The sequence below is a fragment of the Lepidochelys olivacea genome (genome assembly GCF_965140295.1).
Source record: "Lepidochelys olivacea isolate rLepOli2 genome assembly, chromosome: 11".
Taxonomy (NCBI): Eukaryota; Metazoa; Chordata; order Testudines; family Cheloniidae; genus Lepidochelys; species Lepidochelys olivacea.
Window position 1 is genome coordinate 79,889,125 of NC_140421.1, and position 20,045 is coordinate 79,909,169.

The 20,045-nt window shown below is 45.5% G+C and overlaps 1 protein-coding gene across 8 annotated transcripts in view; it reads left to right on the forward strand.

The window, feature by feature from the left end:
- LOC311528292 (2,7-anhydro-N-acetylneuraminate hydratase-like) overlaps positions 1-20,045 on the forward strand; it is a 63,797-nt gene that overhangs the window by 6,543 nt on the left and 37,209 nt on the right. For all 8 annotated transcript variants that reach the window (XM_084643134.1, XM_084643141.1, XM_084643139.1 and 5 more), the window contains exons 3-4: positions 11,558-11,642; positions 14,836-14,909. In XM_084643134.1, coding sequence (XP_084499260.1) covers positions 11,558-11,642; positions 14,836-14,909 — 159 coding nt within the window. The remainder of the gene's footprint in view (positions 1-11,557; positions 11,643-14,835; positions 14,910-20,045) is intronic.

Here is a 20,045-nt window from a genome sequence, read left to right on the forward strand (position 1 = left end):
TCTGTCCATCAGCAGGTCCCTGCATGCCTTGCTGAGTCATAAGGGTATCTGCCTTCTCTCAATGGGTCAGTTGTATAAACTGATGGTCCTTAATGGGCTATCAAGCAAGCTAGGCAGTGCTGCTGCCAAACTGCCTGAGGCTATCACCCAGAAGCATAGCACAAGTTTTGTAATACAGACATACATACGTATCTGTAACCCAAAATACAAAGGTGATACAAACACATAAATGAGATTCTCATATCTGGCAAATTATAACATTTTTGCAGATATTTTACATGGCATATCTGGCATAACTCATTGCAATTTTATAATATTGGTATGAATAATATCCTAAAGTGTCCCCCAGATCCCATACAGCATCACACCTCGTGCCTAGCTATACAGGGAAGTGAGAAGCAGATCAAGACTCTACCTCAATTGGTTATTTCACTACCTCTTTTAACACGATTGAAAGAGAGTAAATGAACAGATGTGTCCCTGCAATATCAAAGCAAATGGCACACTTACCAGCTGTTCCTTTCCCTGCCTCAGGCTTACTTGTGCTGGACTGTATGGACTGGCTCAAATGCTCTGGAGTCAAAAAGAGGTCCTGGCTCACTGCGACACTGGATCCCCCGGTTGCCTGTATTCCATTCTCCTCCTCCTACTTCCTCCTCCAACACCTCGTTCTCAGGGTTCACGCCGGTGGCCCATCGAATCATAGAACTGGAAAGGACCTTAAGAGGTCATCTAGTTCCCTGCACTCGTGGCAGGACTAAGTATTATCTAGACCATTCCTGACAGGTGTTTGTCTAACCTGCTGTCATAAATAAAAAGGGAAGGGTAAACACCTTTAAAATCCCTCCTGGCCAGAGGAAAAGCCCTTTCACCTGTAAAGGGTTAAGAAGCTAGGATAACCTCGCTGGCACCTGACCAAAATGACCAATGAAGAGACAAGATACTTTCAAAGCTGGAGTGGGGGAGAAACAAAGGGTCTGGGTCTGTCTGTGTGATGCTTTTGCTGGGGACAGAACAGGAATGGAGTCTTAGAACTTAGTAAGTAATCTAGCTAGATATGCGTTAGAGTCTGATTTCTTTAAAGGGCTGAGAAAATAAGCTGTGCTGAATGGAATGTATAGTCCTGTTTTTGTGTCTTTTTGTAACTTAAGGTTTTGCCTAGAGGGATTCTCTATGTTTTGAATCTAATTACCCTGTAGAATCATAGAATATCAGGGTTGGAAGGGACCTCAGGAGGTCATCTAGTCCAACCCCCTGCTCAAAGCAGGACCAATCCCCAACTAAATCATCCCAGCCAGGGCTTTGTCAACCCTGACCTTAAAAATATCTAAGGAAGGAGATTCCACCACCTCCCTAGGTAACGCATTCCAGTATTTCACCACCCTCCTAGTGAAAAAGTTTTTCCTAATATCCAACCTAAACCTCCCCACTGCAACTTGAGACCATTACTCCTTGTTCTGTCATCAGCTACCACTAAGAACAGTCTAGATCCATCCTCTTTAAACTCCCTTTCAGGTAGTTGAAAGCAGCTATCAAATCCCCCCTCATTCTTCTCTTCTGCAGACTAAACATCCCCAGTTCCCTCAGTCTCTCCTCATAAATCATGTGTTCCAGTCCCCTAATCATTTTCGTTGCCCTCTGCTGGACTCTTTCCAATTTTTCCATATCCTTCTTGTAGTGTGGGACCCAAAACTGGACACAGTACTCCAGAGGAGGCCTCACCAATGCCGAACAGAGGGGAACGATCTCGTCCCTCGATCTGCTGGCAATGCCCCTACTTATACATCCCAAAATGCCATTGGCCGTCTTGGCAACAAGGGCACACTGTTGACTTCTGTCCAGCTTCTCGTCCACTGTAACCCCTAGGTCCTTTTCTGCAGAACTGCTGCCGAGCCATTCGGTCCCTAGTCTGTAGAGGTGCATGGGATTCTTCCATCCTAAGTGCAGGACTCTGCACTTGTCCTTGTTGAACCTCATCAGATTTCTTTTGGCCCAATCCTCTCATTTGTCTAGGGCCCTCTATATCCTATCCCTACCCTCCAGCATATCTACCTCTCCTCCCAATTTAGTGTCATCTGCAAACTTGCTGAGGGTGCAATCCACACCATCCTCCAGATCATTAATGAAGATGTTGAACAAAACCGGCCAGAGGACCGACCCTTGGGGCACTCCACTTGACACCAGCTGCCAACTAGACATGGAGCCATTGATCACTACCCGTTGAGCCCGACAATCTAGCCCACTTTCTATCCACCTTATAGTCCATTCATCCAGCCCATACTTCTTTAGGTTGCTGGCAAGAATACTGTGGGAGACATGTCAAAAGCTTTGCTAAAGTCAAGGAACAACACGTCCGCTGCTTTCCCCTCATACCTCATGTAAGGTATTTACCATCCTGATTTTACAGAGGTGATTCTTTTTACTTTTTCTTCGATTAAAATTCTTTTTTTAAGAAACTGAATGCTTTTTTCATTGTTCTTAAGATCCAAGGGTTTGGGTCTGTGGTCACCTAGGCAAATTGGTGAGGATTTTTATCAAACCTTCCCTAGGAAGGGGGGTGCAAGGTTTTGGTGAGGATTTTGGGGGGAAAGACGTTTCAAAATGGCTCTTTCCTAATAAAATAAAACTGGTTAGACGTTTGGTAGTGGCAGCGAAAGTCCAAGGACAAAAGGTAAAATAGTTTGTACCTTGAGGAAGTTTTAACCTAAGCTGGTAAAAGTAAGCTTAGGAGGTTTTCATGCAGGTCCCCACATCTGTACCCTAGAGTTCAGAGTGGGGAAGGAACCTTGACACCTGCTCTTAAAAATCTCCAATGATGGAGATTCAACAATCTCCCTAGACAATTTATTCCAGTGCTTAACCACCCTGACAGTTAGGAAGTGTTTCCTAATGTCCAACCTAACCTCCCTTGCTGCAATTTAAGCCCATTGTTTCTTGTCCTATCATCAGAGGTTAAGAAAAACAAATTTTCTTCCTCCTCCTTGTAACAAGCTTTTACATACTTGAAGACTGTTACCATGTCCCCTCTCAGTCTTGTCTTTTCCAGAATAAACAAGCCCAATTTTTTCAAACTTCCCTCATAGGTCATGTTTTCTAGACCTTTAATCATTTTTGTTCCACTTCTCTCGGCTCTCTCCAGTTTGTCCACATCCTTCCTGAAATGTGGTGCCTAGAAGTGGACACAATACTCCAGTTGAGGCCTAATCAGCATGGAGTAGAGCAGAAGAATTACACTCCTGCTATTACATGCCAGAAAGATGTTTGCTTTTTTTGTAACAGTGTCACATTGTTGACTCATATTTAGCTTGTGGTCCACTGTGAGCCCCAGATCCCTTTCCGCGGTACTCCTCCCTAGGGAGTCATTTCCCATTTTGTATGTGTGCAACTGATTGTTCCCTCTGAAATGGAGTACTTTGCATTTATCCTTATTGAATTTCATCCTATTTACTTCAGACCATTTCTCCAGTTTGTCCAGATCATTTTGAAATTTAATCCTATCCTCCAAAGCAGTTGCAACCCCTCCCAGCTTGGTATCATCTGCAAAGTTTATAAGTGTACTCTGTCAGGTTTCAGAGTAACAGCCGTGTTAGTCTGTATTCGCAAAAAGAAAAGGAGTACTTGTGGCACCTTAGAGACTCTCCAAGCAGGAGAGTGGGGTGGGAGGAGGTATTGTTTCATGGTCTCTGTGTATATAATGTCTTCTGCAGTTTCCACAGTATGCATCCGATGAAGTGAGCTGTAGCTCACGAAAGCTTATGCTCAAATAAATTGGTTAGTCTCTAAGGTGCCACAAGTACTCCTTTTCTTTTTAAGTGTACTCTGTACACCATTATCTAAATCATTGATGAAGATATTGAACAGAACTGGACCCAGAACTGATTCCCTGCGGGACCCCACTCATGCCCTTGCAGCATGACTCTGAACCACTGATAACTACTCTTTGGGAATGGTTTTCCAACCAGTTTACACCCACTGTATAGTAGCTCCATCTAGGTTGCATTTCCCTAGTTTGTTTATGAGAAGGTCATGCAAGACAGTATCAAAAGCTTTACTAAAGTCAAGATATACCACATCTATCGCTTCACCCCATCCACAAGGCTTGTTACCCTGTCAAAGAAAGGTATCAGTTTGGTGTGACACAATTTGTTTTTGACAAATCCATGCTGACTGTTACTTATCACCTTATTATCTTCTAGATGTTTGCAAACTGATTTCTTGCTCCATTATCTTTCTGGGTACAGAAGTTAAGCTGACTGGTCTGTAATTCCCTGGGTTGTCCTTTTTTCCCTTTTTATAGCTGGGCACTAGATTTGCCCTTTTTCAGTCTTCCGGAATCTCTCCCGTCTTCCATGACTTTTCAAAGATAATCGCTAATGGCTTAGATATCTCCTCAGTCAGCTTCTTGAGTATTCTAGGATGCATTTCATCAGGCCCTGGTGACTTGAAGACACCTAATTTGTCCAAGTAATTGTTAACTTGTTCTTTCCCTATTTTAGCCTCTTCTGATCCTACCTCATTTTCACTGGCATTCCCTATATTAGACGTCCAATCACCACCAGCCTTCTTGGTGAAAACCAGAACAAAGAAGTCATTAAGCACCTCTGCCAGTTCCACATTTTCTGTTATTATTTCCCCCCTCATTGAGAAATGGACCTACCCTGTTCTGGGTCTTCCTCTTGCTTCTAATGTATTTGTAGAATGTTTTCTTGTTACCCTTTATGTCTCTAGCTAGTTTGATCTTGTTTTGTGCTGTGGCCTTTCTAATTTTGTCCCTACATACTTGTGTTATTTGTTTATATTCTTCCTTTGTAATTTGACCTAGTTTCCACTTTTTGTAGGACTCTTCTTTCATTTTTAGATCATTGAAGATCTTCTGGTTAAGCCAGGATGGTCTCTTGCCAGACTTCCTGTCTTTCCTATGCCATGGCATAGTTTGCTCTTGTGCCCTTACTAATGTCTCTTTGAAAAATTGCCAACTGTCTTCAATTGTTTTTCCCCTTAGACTTGCTTCATATGATTCTGACTCCTCCAAAGTATCCACGGGATCCTTGTGGGGGGAGGGTTGCTGCAGAGGATGGCGTGCAGCTCGTTGTAACGGCACCATGTTTGCAGCTCTGCACCAGAGTGACTGTTAGCCTCCCTTGCATTCAGAGATGCCTGCTGCAGCTCCTCGACTTTCACGCAGCACTGCTGCGGGTCCCTCATGTAGCCCTGTGATGTTCCCTGTGTTGTCTGGACCAGTGATCCGCTAGGTCACTCCAATCCTTGACCCTGGGAGCCAGTCTTACCCTGCTCTGCTGTGAGAACCCCCACTCCTGGGCTGTTCACGCACAGCCTCGGGCATGTCAGCCACTCCTTGGATTGTGCAACCAAATGACACTAGCCAATATCTTTGGTCCCAGACACAACCCTTGGAGCCTTCGTCTTGCAGCATCCAGTTATGCCCACTGGACCCTATAAGCTTATATGAGTTTGTTAATTTAAGAAAGAAATTGATAGGTACCAGGCTTGTTATCCCAAGGGGAGTTTCTGACATGCTTCAAACCAAACGCACTGCTTCAGGTAGAATAAGCAAACAGATTTATTAACTATAAAGATAGATTTTAAGCGATTATAAGTCAAAGCATATCAAGTCAGATTTGGTCAATTGAAATAAAAACAGAACACATTCTAAGCTGATCTTAACACGTTCAGTGCCCTTGCAAACGTAGATGTTTCTCACGACAGGCTGGCTGGTTGCTCTTCAGGCAGGCTCTCCCCTTTGATCAGCGCTTCAGTCGCTTGGTGTGGTGTCTGTAGACGTAGCTGTTTCGTGATGTGCAGGAGGCTCTGGGGGAAGAGCGAGAGCAGGGCAGGCTCAGGGGAGGGGCGGGAAGGGGTGGAGTGGAGTGGGGGCAGGGCCTGTGGCAGAGCCAGGGGTTGAGCAGAGAGCACCCCCTGGCAGATTGGAAAGTTGGCGCCTGCAGCTCCAGCCCCAGAGTCGGTGCCTATACGAGGAGCGCACGTTAACTTCTGAAGAGCCGCATGGGGCTCTTGAGCCACAGCTTGGCCACCCCTGGTCCAACAGATTCTTTTGTTGCTGCCCAGGCCAGGGTCCTTTGTTCCTGTGAGGCTGGGCTGGGTTTGTCCCAGCCCTGCCCTGATGAGGTGTGAACTGCCTCTCTGCTCTTGGAGAGTTTTTGCCTGGGCTTATTTTAAGCTATGCAGATACATTTTCAGCCTCATAACGATATACATAAAATTAAAGCCTATAACATTACTGTAACAGTTACTATAACATCACTATAACTACAATGCTCAGTGCATCATGAGCCTTCCGAAGGCACCCGACATGACAAACTTTGCATTGCATACCACACAATCATTTTACAAGGATGAACATGGGGGTGCTGGGTGTTCCCTTGAGGTACAGAGCATCACCAGCCCTTCTTGCCCATGCCCTGAGCAATCTGCTCATCGATACCAACATTTCTACGGCTGGATCAGAGGTGTGCCTGCATAGCCTCTTCTCCCCACAGACCCAGGAGCTCCACCACTTCCTGTGTACTCCAGGCATGAGTACGTCTGCAGTGTGGAACCAGCATGATCAGCTGGGCAGCCTGAGCTCTCCAGACCAAGCAAACAGGAAAGAGAATGTCAAAAATTCACAGGCCTTTAAAAGAGGAAGGGCAGGCTCGTATGTATCTGGCCAGAGGACAGTGTGGTTCAAAACGGTGACCAGAGCGGTCATGGTAGGGAACTGTGGGACACCTCCTGGAGGCTAGTAAAGTTTACTAAGTAATGCAGAGTCTATACTGACACTGCATCAACTTGACTACGTCAACCTAAGCGCTATGCCTCTCAGGGAGGTGGAATTATTAAGTTGGTGTAGTTCAGAAGTGGGCAAACTACGGCCTGCAGACCACATCCGACCCATGGTACCGTCCTGCCGAGCCCCTGAGCTCCCGGCCAGGGAGGCTAGCCCCCAGCCCCTCCCCCACTGTCCCCCGTCCCCTGTAGTTATGCCACTGCGCGGGCAGCACGGTGCGCCCCCCCCCATCTCCCAGGCTTTCCAATAAGCCTGTCCTGCTGCTCTGAGTGGTCTGGTAAGGGGGCGGGAGGGGAAGGGGGTTGGATAAGGGGCAGGCGGCCCCGGGGGGCAGTCAGAGGACAGGGGGCGGTTGGATGGGGCGGAGGTTCAGGGGGAGCGGTCAGGAGACAAGGAGCGGGGGGGTTGGATAGGGGGTGGGGTCCCTGGGTGGGCAACAGGGAGCAGGGTGGGTTGGATAGGGGGTGGGGTCCTGGGGAGGCAGTTAGGGACTGGGGTCCTGGGAGGGGGCAGTCAGGGGACAAGGAGTGGGGGGGGGGTTGGATGGGTTAGGGCCTGTCAGGGGGCAGGGGTGTGGATAGGGGTCGGGGAACTGGGAGCAGGGGGGTTGGATAAGGGGTGGGGTCCTGGGTGGTGGTTAGGGGCAGGGGGTCCTGGGAAGGGGCGGTTAGGGGACAAGAAGCAGAGGGGGTTGGATGGGTTGGGGGTTCTCAAGGTCAGCTCCCAGACTGCTGCGCTGGGCATCACAAAATGGGGAAGAGATGGCCAGCCCTCTGTGGAGATAGAGGTGGTTAGGGACTATTTAGAAAAGCTGGACGTGCACAAGTCCATGGGGCCGGACGAGTTGCATCCGAGAGTGCTGAAGGAATTGGCGGCTGTGATTGCAGAGCCATTGGCCATTATCTTGGAAAACTCGTGGCAAACCGGGGAAGTCCCGGATGACTGGAAAAAGGCTAATGTAGTGCCAATCTTTAAAAAAGGGAAGAAGGAAGATCCTGGGAACTACAGGCCAGTCAGCCTCACCTCAGTCCCTGGAAAAATCATGGAGCAGGTCCTCAAAGAATCAATCCTGAAGCACTTGCATGAGAGGAAAGTGATCAGGAACCGTCAGCATGGATTCACCAAGGGAAGGTCATGCCTTACTAATCTAATTGCCTTTTATGATGAGATTACTGGTTCTGTGGATGAAGGGAAAGCAGTGGATGTATTGTTTCTTGACTTTAGCAAAGCTTTTGACACGGTCTCCCACAGTATTCTTGTCAGCAAGTTAAGGAAGTATGGGCTGGATGAATGCACTATAAGGTGGGTAGAAAGCTGGCTAGATTGTCGGGCTCAACAGGTAGTGATCAATGGCTCCATGTCTAGTTGGCAGTGGGTATCAAGTGGAGTGCCCCAAGGGTCGGTCCTGGGGCCAGTTTTGTTCAATATCTTCATAAATGATCTGGAGGATGGTGTGGATTGCACTCTCAGCAAATTTGCGGATGATACTAAACTGGGAGGAGTGGTAGATACGCTGGAGGGGAGGGATAGGATACAGAAGGACCTAGACAAATTGGAGGATTGGGCCAAAAGAAATCTGATGAGGTTCAATAAGGAGAAGTGCAGGGTCCTGCACTTGGGACGGAAGAACCCAATGCACAGCTACAGACTAGGGACCGAATGGCTAGGCAGCAGTTCTGCAGAAAAGGACCTAGGGGTGACAGTGGACGAGAAGCTGGATATGAGTCAGCAGTGTGCCCTTGTTGCCAAGAAGGCCAATGGCATTTTGGGCTGTATAAGTAGGGGCATAGCGAGCAGATCGAGGGACGTGATCGTTCCCCTCTATTCGACATTGGTGAGGCCTCATCTGGAGTACTGTGTCCAGTTTTGGGCCCCACACTTCAAGAAGGATGTGGATAAATTGGAGAGAGTCCAGCGAAGGGCAACAAAAATGATTAGGGGACTGGAACACATGAGTTATGAGGAGAGGCTGAGGGAGCTGGGATTGTTTAGCCTGCAGAAGAGAAGAATGAGGGGGGATTTGATAGCTGCTTTCAACTACCTGAAAGGGGGTTCCAAAGAGGATGGCTCTAGACTGTTCTCAATGGTAGCAGATGACAGAACGAGGAGTAATGGTCTCAAGTTGCAGTGGGGGAGGTTTAGATTGGATATTAGGAAAAACTTTTTCACTAAGAGGGTGGTGAAACACTGGAATGCGTTACCTAGGGAGGTGGTAGAATCTCCTTCCTTAGAGGTTTTTAAGGTCAGGCTTGACAAAGCCCTGGCTGGGATGATTTAACTGGGAATTGGTCCTGCTTCGAGCAGGGGGTTGGACTAGATGACCTTCTGGGGTCCCTTCCAACCCTGATATTCTATGATTCTCAGGGAGGCAGTCAGGGAGTGGGGAGTGGGAGGGGTCAGATAGCGGGCAGGGGCCAGGCTGTTTGGGGAGGCACACCGTTCCCTACCCAGCCCTCCATACCGTTTTGCAGCCCTGATGTGGCCCTCGGGCCAAAAAATTTGTCCACCCCTGGTATAGTGGGTGAGGTACTGCAGTGGGAGTAACATTTTAGTGTAGACACTTACAGAGTTATACCCCACCTTGTCTCTCTACTATCCTGGGACTAACATGGCTACAACAACACTGCATACAAGTAAACAACTAATCACCTAGTAAATAAGAAATGCATCATTCACCGTTTTCTGACATAGTAAAAAAGTACAAATTATGAATCTGAATAAATGTAAAGTTAAATTATATAATTGCTTAAATAAATTGATATGATGTATCCTCCTGGTTAGCAAAAAGAAATACCAGACTTAATGCAAAGGTGATACTTAGTTGTAAATCAACATGTTTTAATACTTACCAGTCAATGAGAACTCTAACGAGCCTGGCCCACACCATCACAACAGAAGCCCTCGCACATACTTCCCTGGGAATGCCTGGGAGCAGCTGTAGTGGCTGGAAGTGGGGAAAGGGTGGGCCTAAGGTGGGTTCCCCTGACCACACCCCTCCCAGTTCAGCACATGTCCCCAATGGCCCATAACCCTGAAGCTAGCAGTCTTCTCTTGCTGCCAGCTAACCTAGGCAAAGCTTGTGCTACAGGACTGGCTAAGGTTCAGGGTTCAAATCCTATTGATGATTATGCAGTTGTACATAACATAATTTGTTTTTACCTTTTAAAAATACCTTATGTATTTACATACAGGGAAGGAGGGAACTCTTTAGGTTGCCAAGTTATGCGCTCAGATGTTAAAAAAATCCCAGGCCTATGGCTGCCTCGGCAACCTTCATTTGTCCCCCTTGTGTGTATGCATTCTGATCTTTACGATGATAGCACGCTATTATCGTAGGATACCTGTCTCCATCACTTACTCCTGAGGGAATTCTGCGCATCAGCGGACATGCAGAATTCCTCTGTCTCATATAATTGTGTATTTTCCTGCATAAAGTACATTTTACCTCAGAAGTGCTGCAGTTTTGGCTTTTGCCCACCAGAAGCCATTGTGGAGCCGAACAGTCGGCTGCATTCATGCCGGCTGGTCTGGTGCCAGAGCAGCTTCTGGTGGGCAAAAGGCAGGACTGCAGCACTTCTTAGGCAAAATATATTTTATGCAGGAAAATACAAAATTCTATGCTCAATGGTGCAGAATTCCTTCAGGAGTAGAAGTTGTTCACAGCACCCTGCCTGCAGAACCAGGTTAGGGCAGAGTGGGGAACACAGGACTGCTGGGGGGTCACAGACTGGGGTTTGGAATAGCTGGGGGGGGGAACAGACTGGGGAATGGGCTCAGGAGCTAGTGGGCTGACAGCATTGAGCCTGGGGATGGGGCGGGGAGGGCTGCTGAGACCGATGGGGGTGCAGGGACAAGGGCAGACATGGCTGACTGAATGGGAGAGGCTTGAGGTCAGCCAGGATCTGCATGGGGGAGACTTCCCAACTCCCCAACAATCCCAGCCTCCATCCCCCCAAAAACCCATCACACCCAACACCCGCTAGGTTCACTCCTAGGCTCCTTCCCCCTCCCTCTGCTCCTCCCTCTGACTCCCCCAAGCCTTTTCACTGCTTCTGACAGGTGCAGGAAATACAGTTCTGTATTGTAATTTAAATGAATTACACAAAGTTCTGTATTAATATGTCTAGAAAGGAATCTATTTGTTAAAAAAAAAAAAATTACCAAAATCTTTTTTTTGGGGGGGAGGGGGGGTCTGTATTGTTACAGACATACTTGCTGACAGATATTTAGAAATAAATTACCAAAATAATTGAAACTGGCATGATTATATTGTGTTATTTTCACAAATAAGATATGCAGACTTTTGCAGAATTTTCAAATATTATGTACATAATTTTTAAATTTTTGGCACAGAATTCCCCCAGGAGTAACCATTGCACAAGATAGATGCATAGGGGAGCGAAATTAAGGTTTCATGGGTGACTGTAAATCTGGCATTTACTAACTTTTGGGTGTTTAACTTTATAACCACGAACTTGGCTTTTTGTATGTAATCTTAATTATGCTGTCCTAAATAATTCGTCTTCCTCCTTTATGTGTAAACCCTATTTTACTTGTAAATGATTATCCTCTTCCCATATAGCTGTTAAACCAGGTTGTACTTAGTTCCTGGAATATTTTCACCTTAGTCAATGTCTTCATCTGCCTAATCACTTTGTTGCTGTTCTCTGAATTCTTTTGTTAACATTTTTCTGGTATTGACACTCCCACAGTCCTTTGCAGAACATAACAATGTTCTTCTTTTTTTAGGTAGTTGGAGTTGCAGATCCTCATGCTTTTGCTAGAAATGACCTTCAGAAGATTCACTGCATTGACAAGAAAAATGTATTTAATGGTAATATTTGCCTCACTGTCTTGTTCTATAAGCCATATTATGAAAGACTAAATTAATGAAATATATTTCTATATATCCAAACACTAATATTAGTTTATATTGGGGAGCCTTTTAGGACATACATCTGGGGTTTGTATTTATGGAATATAATTTTATTTTGTATTTTTAAAAAAAAATCAAAAAATGCCCATTCAGGGCTTTGAGCAGTCTTGACATAGTTTAAAAAAACTATAACTTCTCATCTTCAGAAGGATGATGTTCCCTTGGTGACTGTACATGTTAGAGCAAAATTACTTATAGTGGATCATAGAAACAACCACTATTGCCATATTTAGGTAATCTGCTCAAGTCTTCCTTTTGTGACATTTTATTCTACAGTAATAGCTAAATGTTTTTGCTGTGAGAACAATAATAAAACCCATAATGTGATGTCTACCACTGACATCTAAACCCTTTTAAATACAGTAGACCCCTGCTTCACTGAGTCTCCATTTACTCCTGGGAAAATTCTGCACCAAAAAATTAAAAATTCTGCACACATTTTAAAATTCTGCATATTTTATTTGTCAAAATAACGCAATATAATCATGCGAGTTTCAATTATTTTGGTAATTTTTTTAAACTACAATACGATGGATGGAGAATAGGAGTGGAGAGCACTGGAGGAAATCTCCAAATTGCCTTTGTCTAATAGTAATGTAGCTAGTTTTGTTCCTAGTTATTAGTCAATAAATATATGCAGCCATATGCTCAGAATTATATCATAGGCAACTGAAGTGCAAGTGAGGGCTTTAGAATCAAAATTTATATTGGCTACTCACCATTGCCAAAAAGGTCAATAGTAAACAGTTCATGGAGCACATTTTGATAAGAACGTTTTTCAGTTCAAAAATTTATACCATTTATATTGACTAAAGCATTTATAAGGCTATACTGTCGTTTACAATAAAAGCTCCTTTACACCACTCTGGCAATGTTAAGGACCTTTAAATCTTTTACACCTGTTTTATATTCCTGGGGGAATTCACTAAGCAGGCAGGCTGCTATATTCTGCTCTGACAGTGCCTGCCTCATGCTTACCGCCTCAGAAATATCCCCAAAGCCCTGCCTCCCGTACCGGGTGTGCCGCAGTAGCGAGCGAGAGGGACAGAGTCTCGTTCACTGACACGCCCAGCCCCCCTAACCCTCCCCGGCATTGATTGATGTCTCCTCCTTCATGCATGCCTGCCAAGCCCTGTACACACACACACACCCAGTGGTGATTTCCGTCTCTGCAAGCTGCTCCGGGTGCCTGAAAGATGTGCCTATGCTGCCAGGGAGGGGCGCATGACCTCTCTTGTGGCATCCATTTACTTCCCTGTCAGAAATAATTTTTCTGCAGGGAAGCAAAAAAATCTGCAGGGGACATTAATTCTGTGTGTGTGCAGTGGCACAGAATTCCCCCAGGAGTACTCCATTTTCTGGCTCTCCTTATTAACTCAACCACTGTCAGCCCCCCGAGTGGCTGGGGCTCAGGCTGTCAGCACCTGGTGGCCATTATCTGGTTTACCTGGATTTTTGGTTATCTGATCTGGATAAGATTGGATAATTGGGGTTCCACTGTACTGAATAAAAATAGTGAACTATTGTTTTGAAGGAAAGTATGTGAGTTTAGGCTGGGATCTGCTTAGTGAGGGAATCTTTAGATCTTGATAAAATGATGGAATTTGATTTAAGCAAACCTGCAGTGGTGGAAACTTCATAGTAATGATTATTGTGGCTTTCTGCATTTCAGTATGTCTGACAGAAGTTAGGAGTATAAGGGGGAAAAACTTTTTTGATGGTTGGATCTTTGAAATAACACAACTGTGCCTATTTCAGTGTGCATCTGGAAGAGTGCATGCAGTCTGTGTGAATCCACATTATGTGACGTTCACTGCATCTGATTCTGTTTAGCAATGTCTTCAAATATAGCAAATTACGTATAGGTATTTCTCAGTAAGAGCTGCATACAAGCCAAATTTTAAGTTCTAAAGTGAAGTTGTTTTAAGTTAAGTAGAAAAGAAGCATCTAAACACGTCTTAAAAATCCATTTTATTTAAGTACAGGCCTACAATGAACACTTTGAATTGCTTATCAAAAGTATACTATTTTTGGGGGTGCCCAGTGGGTCAATACATACAAAAATATAAAGGTATTAAAGCTACGGTTGGCAAAAATAAGGGAGAAACTAGCTAATACGCATCTTTTATTTTCTGCATCCCTATTAAGAGTTGCCATCTATGAATTTAGGTAGTATAGGTATCAGGTTTTGAACTTCCTGGGAAGATCTAATAACAGGAATACTGCCGGACAGATTTCGTTCTGGGGCAAGTACTCCATAGATCAACTGCAAGGAGTAGTTTGTGCAAAAGATGGAAAAAGTCACTGTAGATCATCACAACCCTCTAAAACTAACACTGAAGTGAGGTGGATTTGTGTTACAAAAATACCATAAATGGAATATCTGCCTCCAAAAGTGATAGGCAAAAGAATATTTCCACTACCTACAGTTACTAATTCTATCACTGGCTTTTCAGTCTAATACACTTGCTTTAAAGAGCAATGTCAGAGTAATCCTGTATGACATGATACTGTGCAATTAAGTAAGCCATGCATGTAGCGGCTTTGTGTATATTTAAATATATTAATCTTTGTTTTGATTGATAAAATAATTGTTTTTCCACGTTAATATAATTGTCCTTTATTTTGTGACTTTTAGAAAGTCACAATGAAACATTTTAGAAATGTGGTGAAACATTTTTAAAAAGAGCTCAGAGCATTTATTCAGGCTTTCTAAAAATTTCCTTTGAGCTGTAACCTTTTGTCCCTTAATGTGTCATGTTAATTGTTTCAGAAAGTTAAGTATCTGAAACAGGATCTTAGGCTCATTCTATTTTAATTGACTTCAGTGAATGCAGAGGGGGCATTAAAATACTGTCTCAGCCTTAATTACAGAATCAGTTTTAGTGTAACAGACTACTTGGAATTGAGCCTAGAATTAATTCAAGAGGTGTATATAAAACTTGCACTGTAGTAACAAATAGTTTGTTCTATTCTTTTTAATGTGAAATAATATTTTTCCTTTTTTTATACTTGCTCACTTTTGTAACATAAAGGCTGTCTCAGCTACAGACATTAGTTGATTCACTATTTTAAATCTCTTTTTCTTCAGACTGGAAAGTAGCCATGGAGAGAGAGAGGTTTGCGGATGCTGTTATAATAGCAACACCCGATAGACTGCATAAGGTACTATGGACTTCTTGAGCATTACACAAAAATCATAACTGGAATAACAAAGGAGAGCCCCAGATTGTAAAGTGTACATCGTTCACCTAGCTCTGTCTTTCCAACCTTGGTTTGTTCACGACTTCGATCCATTCTTTCTCACTGCAGGTTTGATATGCACTTGGAAAATATGAACATGCATGAACATTCAATGCCAGGACTTAAGTCATTCTCTACCAATAGCCTCTTAGTTAGAAAAATTAAAATCCGGAACTTAACACCTAACCCATTAAATGATGACAGCCTTTCCCGATGTCCAGTTGGGCCCCCCCGGCTCACCAGCTTGCCGTGATGGGGCCAGCTGCTGAATCCCCAGGTGTCTTAAACCCCTAGAGCCTTAACAGAGCTTTGCCAGAGCCGCTGTCTTAGGGCCTCCGGCCTCATTCTCAAGCAGCCAATCTTCTGTCCCGCGTTCCCTGGCCCAGCCCCTAGAACCAGCCCTCAGACTCCTCCTCCCGCAGCTTGAACACACCCTCTGTCAGATCCCCACCTGAAGGGGCCGCGGGGTGGGTGTGATTTATAAACTCATAGACGCTTTGCGCAGGGTTCTCCGATGCTTTTGCTCTTTTTTCATGTATTTCTCATGCTAATAATCTATATTGAAATAATAAACCCTTCATGCATTTACCTTTTCAGTTTCCTCACCACACTGGAATGTTCTCTGGGCTGGGGTCATGGTATCCGGGGCCGTTGCACGGCTTGGATTCTGAAAGCTGGAGTGTCTTGCTCAGTTTACTACCTCCCCTTGACTGGTTTTCTCCTTCCCCTTTCTTGCCCAAAACTTCCTGTGCATTTCCTGGAGCCTTCCTCCAGTTAATGCTTTTGCAACCTCTTGCTTGGTCACTTCTCTCTCTTCTACCATTTCTTCCCCTCCACCCCCACCTCACCCCACTTCCCCCATCACTTCAGACACGAGCAGCTTGAGCAAGCCCATTGTCCCGAGGTGCTTCATCCCGAATAGATGGTCACTGAGTTCCACCATTGTACCTCCCAGATGAGGAAAATACTTGTTGGCTATGGTGGATACACAGATTTTGTTCTCACTTAGAAGTTACGCTGGCATATCTATGTCAGGGGGTGTGAAAAAAAATGCACCCCTCACCAACATAGCTGTGCTGACAATATAGATGCAACTGTGTCAACAGAAGAGTGCTTCTGTTGATGTAGCAAATGTCATTCAGGAAAGTGGTGATCATATGCCAGAATAAAATATGTCATTGTAGAGTGTGTCTATGCTAGGGGGCTGTGCTGGCATTCCTCTGCTGCCATAGGCTCTGTAGCGTAGGCATGGCCAGAGGCACAGAGGCCTTACATGATACAGCAGTTTTATAATATCAAGCAGAACGTATAAGTTGTACAGGCTCCCTGAAGTCACCACACTGGGGAGAAGATATCACTGGCACCATCTGGTTTTTAGCAGAATCAAAAGGTCAGGAATTTAAATGAGAGTTTTAAAATTTTACACATAGAATTGTAGAAGTGTAGGGCTGCAAGGGAACTTGAGAAGTAATCAAGGCCCACCCGCAGCGGTGCATCAGGATCAAGTAAACATAGACTGCCCCTGACAGTTGTTTGTCCAGCCTGTTCTTAAAAAATCTCCAATGATGGGGATTCTACAACAGGGGTGGGCAAACTATGGCCCGTGGGCCGCATCTGGCCCACCAGCCGTTTTAATACAGCCCTCGAGCTCCTGCTGGGGAGCGAGATATGGGGCTTGTCCCGCTCAGGTGCTCCAGCCAGGGAGCAGGGTCAGGGGCCGCTCTGTGTGGCTTCTGGAAGCAGTGGCATGTCCCCACTTCAGCTTCTATGCGTAGGGGCAGCCAGGGTGTCCACTCCACACTCTGCCTCTGCCCCAAGGGCCGCCCCCGCAGCTCCCATTTCCCAGGAACGACAGCCAATGGGAGCTGCAGGGCAGCGCCTGCAGATGGGGCAGCGCGAAGCAGAGCCACTTGGCCACGCTTCTGGGAGCTGCTTGAAGTAAGCGCTGCCCCGAGCCTGCATTCCTGAGCAACCCCCTGCGCCCCAACCTCCTGCCCCAGCCCTGATCCCCGTCCCACCCTCTGAACCCCTCGATCCCAGCCCGGAGCACCCTCCTACACCCCAAACCCCTCATCCCCAGCCCCACTCCAGAGCCTGCACCCTCAGCCGGATCCCTTACCATGCACTCCATCCCCCCGCCCCAGCCCAGAGCCCCCTCCTGCACCTGAACTCCTCATTTCTGGCCCCACCCAGGAGCCCGCACGCCCAGCCAGAGCCCTCACCCCCTCCCGCACCCCAACTCCAATTTTGTGAACATTTATGGCCCTCCATACAATTTCCATACCCAGATGTGGCCCTCGGGCCAAAATGTTTGCCCACCCCTCTTCTACAATCTCTCTTGAGAAACTATTCCAGTGCTTAACTACCCTTATAGCTAGAAAGTTTTTCCTAATACCTAACCTAAATCTCCCTTACTGCAGTTTAAGCCTGTCCCTTGTTCTCCATGTCCAGTGAAGGTAGGACAACTGGTCTTCTTGTGAGTATCCGCCCCCATGCCTTTGATTGGAGAATTTTGGTAGCAGTGCCCATTTTACCCACACATGTGCCCCCCACATCCTGATGACCCATATGGGATACGTAGGGCTGTGCGGGAAAACTGCCCTCTGTTCCTTCTCAGCCACCTTTGGCCTGAGATGGAGCCACAAGCATGCCTGCTTTACTTTTACTTAGTGCAGTGAGTTGAGTTTGGAGTTTGCTGTTCCCCCTTTGCCGGTTCCCCATTTTAGGGTTGGTTTTGGATTTTAATTAACGAGGAGATCTCCAGGCTTTAAACATTGTCTTTTCTGCTGGCAGGCTGTCCCAGTAAGTGGTGGACACTCTCGTGTCTGTTTGGGAGACACCTATATACAGGCTAAGTGTATTGTCTGCTCCTTGTTCAAGAGCAGATCTCGTAAAAACAAGGAAATAATGTTCAAGCTCTTGATGAAGGAGCAAGCCTGAAGCCTGGCTTCTGAACTGGGCTCCGAAAACTCCTGTCAGTGTGCTCCAGACTAGTAGCCTTTCTTTGCAGCTGCCCTGCATTGTTAGCCCAAATGCAGTCTGTGACCTGCTATAATCCCCAGATCCTCTTCTGCCATTCTGCTGCCTAACCAATTAGTCCCTGCTTTATAGTTGTGCATTTGATTTGTCTTTCCCATGTGTAGTACTTTGCAATTGTCGTTATTGAATTTCATCTTGTTGATTTCAGACCAATTCTCCAGTTTGTCAGTGTTGTTCTGAATTCTAATCCTGTCCTCCACAGTGCTTGCAACCCCTTTCAGCTTGGTGTCATCCACAAATTTTATAAGTGTACTTGCAACCTGTGATCCCTCTAAGCTGCGTGGTCGGGCAGCCGCCCAGGAGTGATTCAAGTGCTGCACACTTGATTATCACATCCAGCAGGGTGTGTTCAGGTGCCCCTGCCCCCCCTGCTTTGCAGCCACGTTGCTCCTGCCCTCTGCCTTGGAGCCCCTGGCCAGTTGCTCCAGGGACCCTCCTGCTGGCTGTGCAGAGCCAGGGAGTGGAGGGGATGCTGATGTGAGGGTGTGCCCTGCCCCTATACCCCATCTCCGCAGAGCAGAGGACAGGGCTCAGGACTCTAAGCAGGAGAGCTTCTGAGGTCTGAACGAACCTTCTGGGCAGTAAGAGCCTTAAAGAGACAGCGCACGGTCTCTCAGAGACTTCCCCACCAGCCAGCACACACAATCTCTCTCTCTCTCTCTTTCTGTCTCTCACACACACACTCTGTCCCCCTCCCCCCTGCCTATGTACCCCATCTCCACAGAGCAGGGGAGTGGGGGACAGGGCTCAGGAGCAGGAGAGCTTTCAGTGAGAGTGCCTTGAAGAGACAGCGCACGGTATCTCTCAGAAACTTCCCCAGCAGCCAGCAAACACTCTGGGTCTGTGTGTGTGTATGTGTCTTTCTCCCTCTCTCTCTCTCTGTCACACTCACCCCCCAACACATACTTGTGTTGTTGTTGTTGTTACTTCTTGGTACTTCCTGCAATGCACAGATATTCTCTGTAATTTTATTCTTTCAAAGTGCTGTTATTTTAGTTTTTTGTCTGGTCTACGCATTTCATAATTTTTATTTCTCTCTTACACTTTAATTTAATTCTTTGAGTAGTGAGTTCTAAAATACCTAACCTGTCCTGGCTGGAGTAATTATCCCTGTGGTAACTTTTTAAAAATATATATTATATCTAGGTTTTTTGTTTCTACTGGTGGTGCACAGCCGCACATTACCTCGGTGCACATAACAAAATTTATTCCGCACACGGATGGAAAAAATTAGAAGGAACATTGCTCACAACTCCATTATCCAAATCATTAATGAAAATTATTGAATAGCATTGGATCCAGAACTGACCCTGTGGGATCCCAGTTGACCTGCGATCCCAATTTGACAGCAAACCATGATAACTACTCTTTAAGTACAATCTCTCAACCAGTTGTGCAACCACCATATAGTAATTTCACGTAGACCACATTTCCCTAGTTTTCTTATGAGAATGTCATGTGGGACTATGACCAACGCCTGACTAAAATCAAGACATATCACATCTACAGCTTCTCGCCCCTGTCCACACTAACTTGCTCAAAGAAGGAATACCCCCTCCCCTGAAAAAATCAATCTGTAAATTTCCCTTAGAAAATCAACTCTAGTATTATTGAAGTTATAACATCATAAGGACTTTGGCAGTATTGTCAGTGAACTAAAACATGGAATATTCTATTAGTAATAATAATCATACTTAGCATTTATAACCCCTTAGAGAAGATATGAATATCACCTTTTAACAGAAAAAAATCTAGAAAATCACTTTTTGAGATTATGTATTTATAGAACAGGTTATATAAAGAGTGACTGTGCCAAAGAGCTTACAGCTGAAGGATCTCATTCAAAGCCCACTGATGCCAAGCCGAAAAGGCAATAAAACAGTACAATACACTGCAGTATCCAATTAAACAAACGAAGGGAAGACTGCTTGGTAGTCTGAATGTTCTACAGACCCAGAAGGTCTTCAGGAAGTTGTTATATGAAGCAGGAAGAGGAAGGCAAATTAAGAATGTAAATCA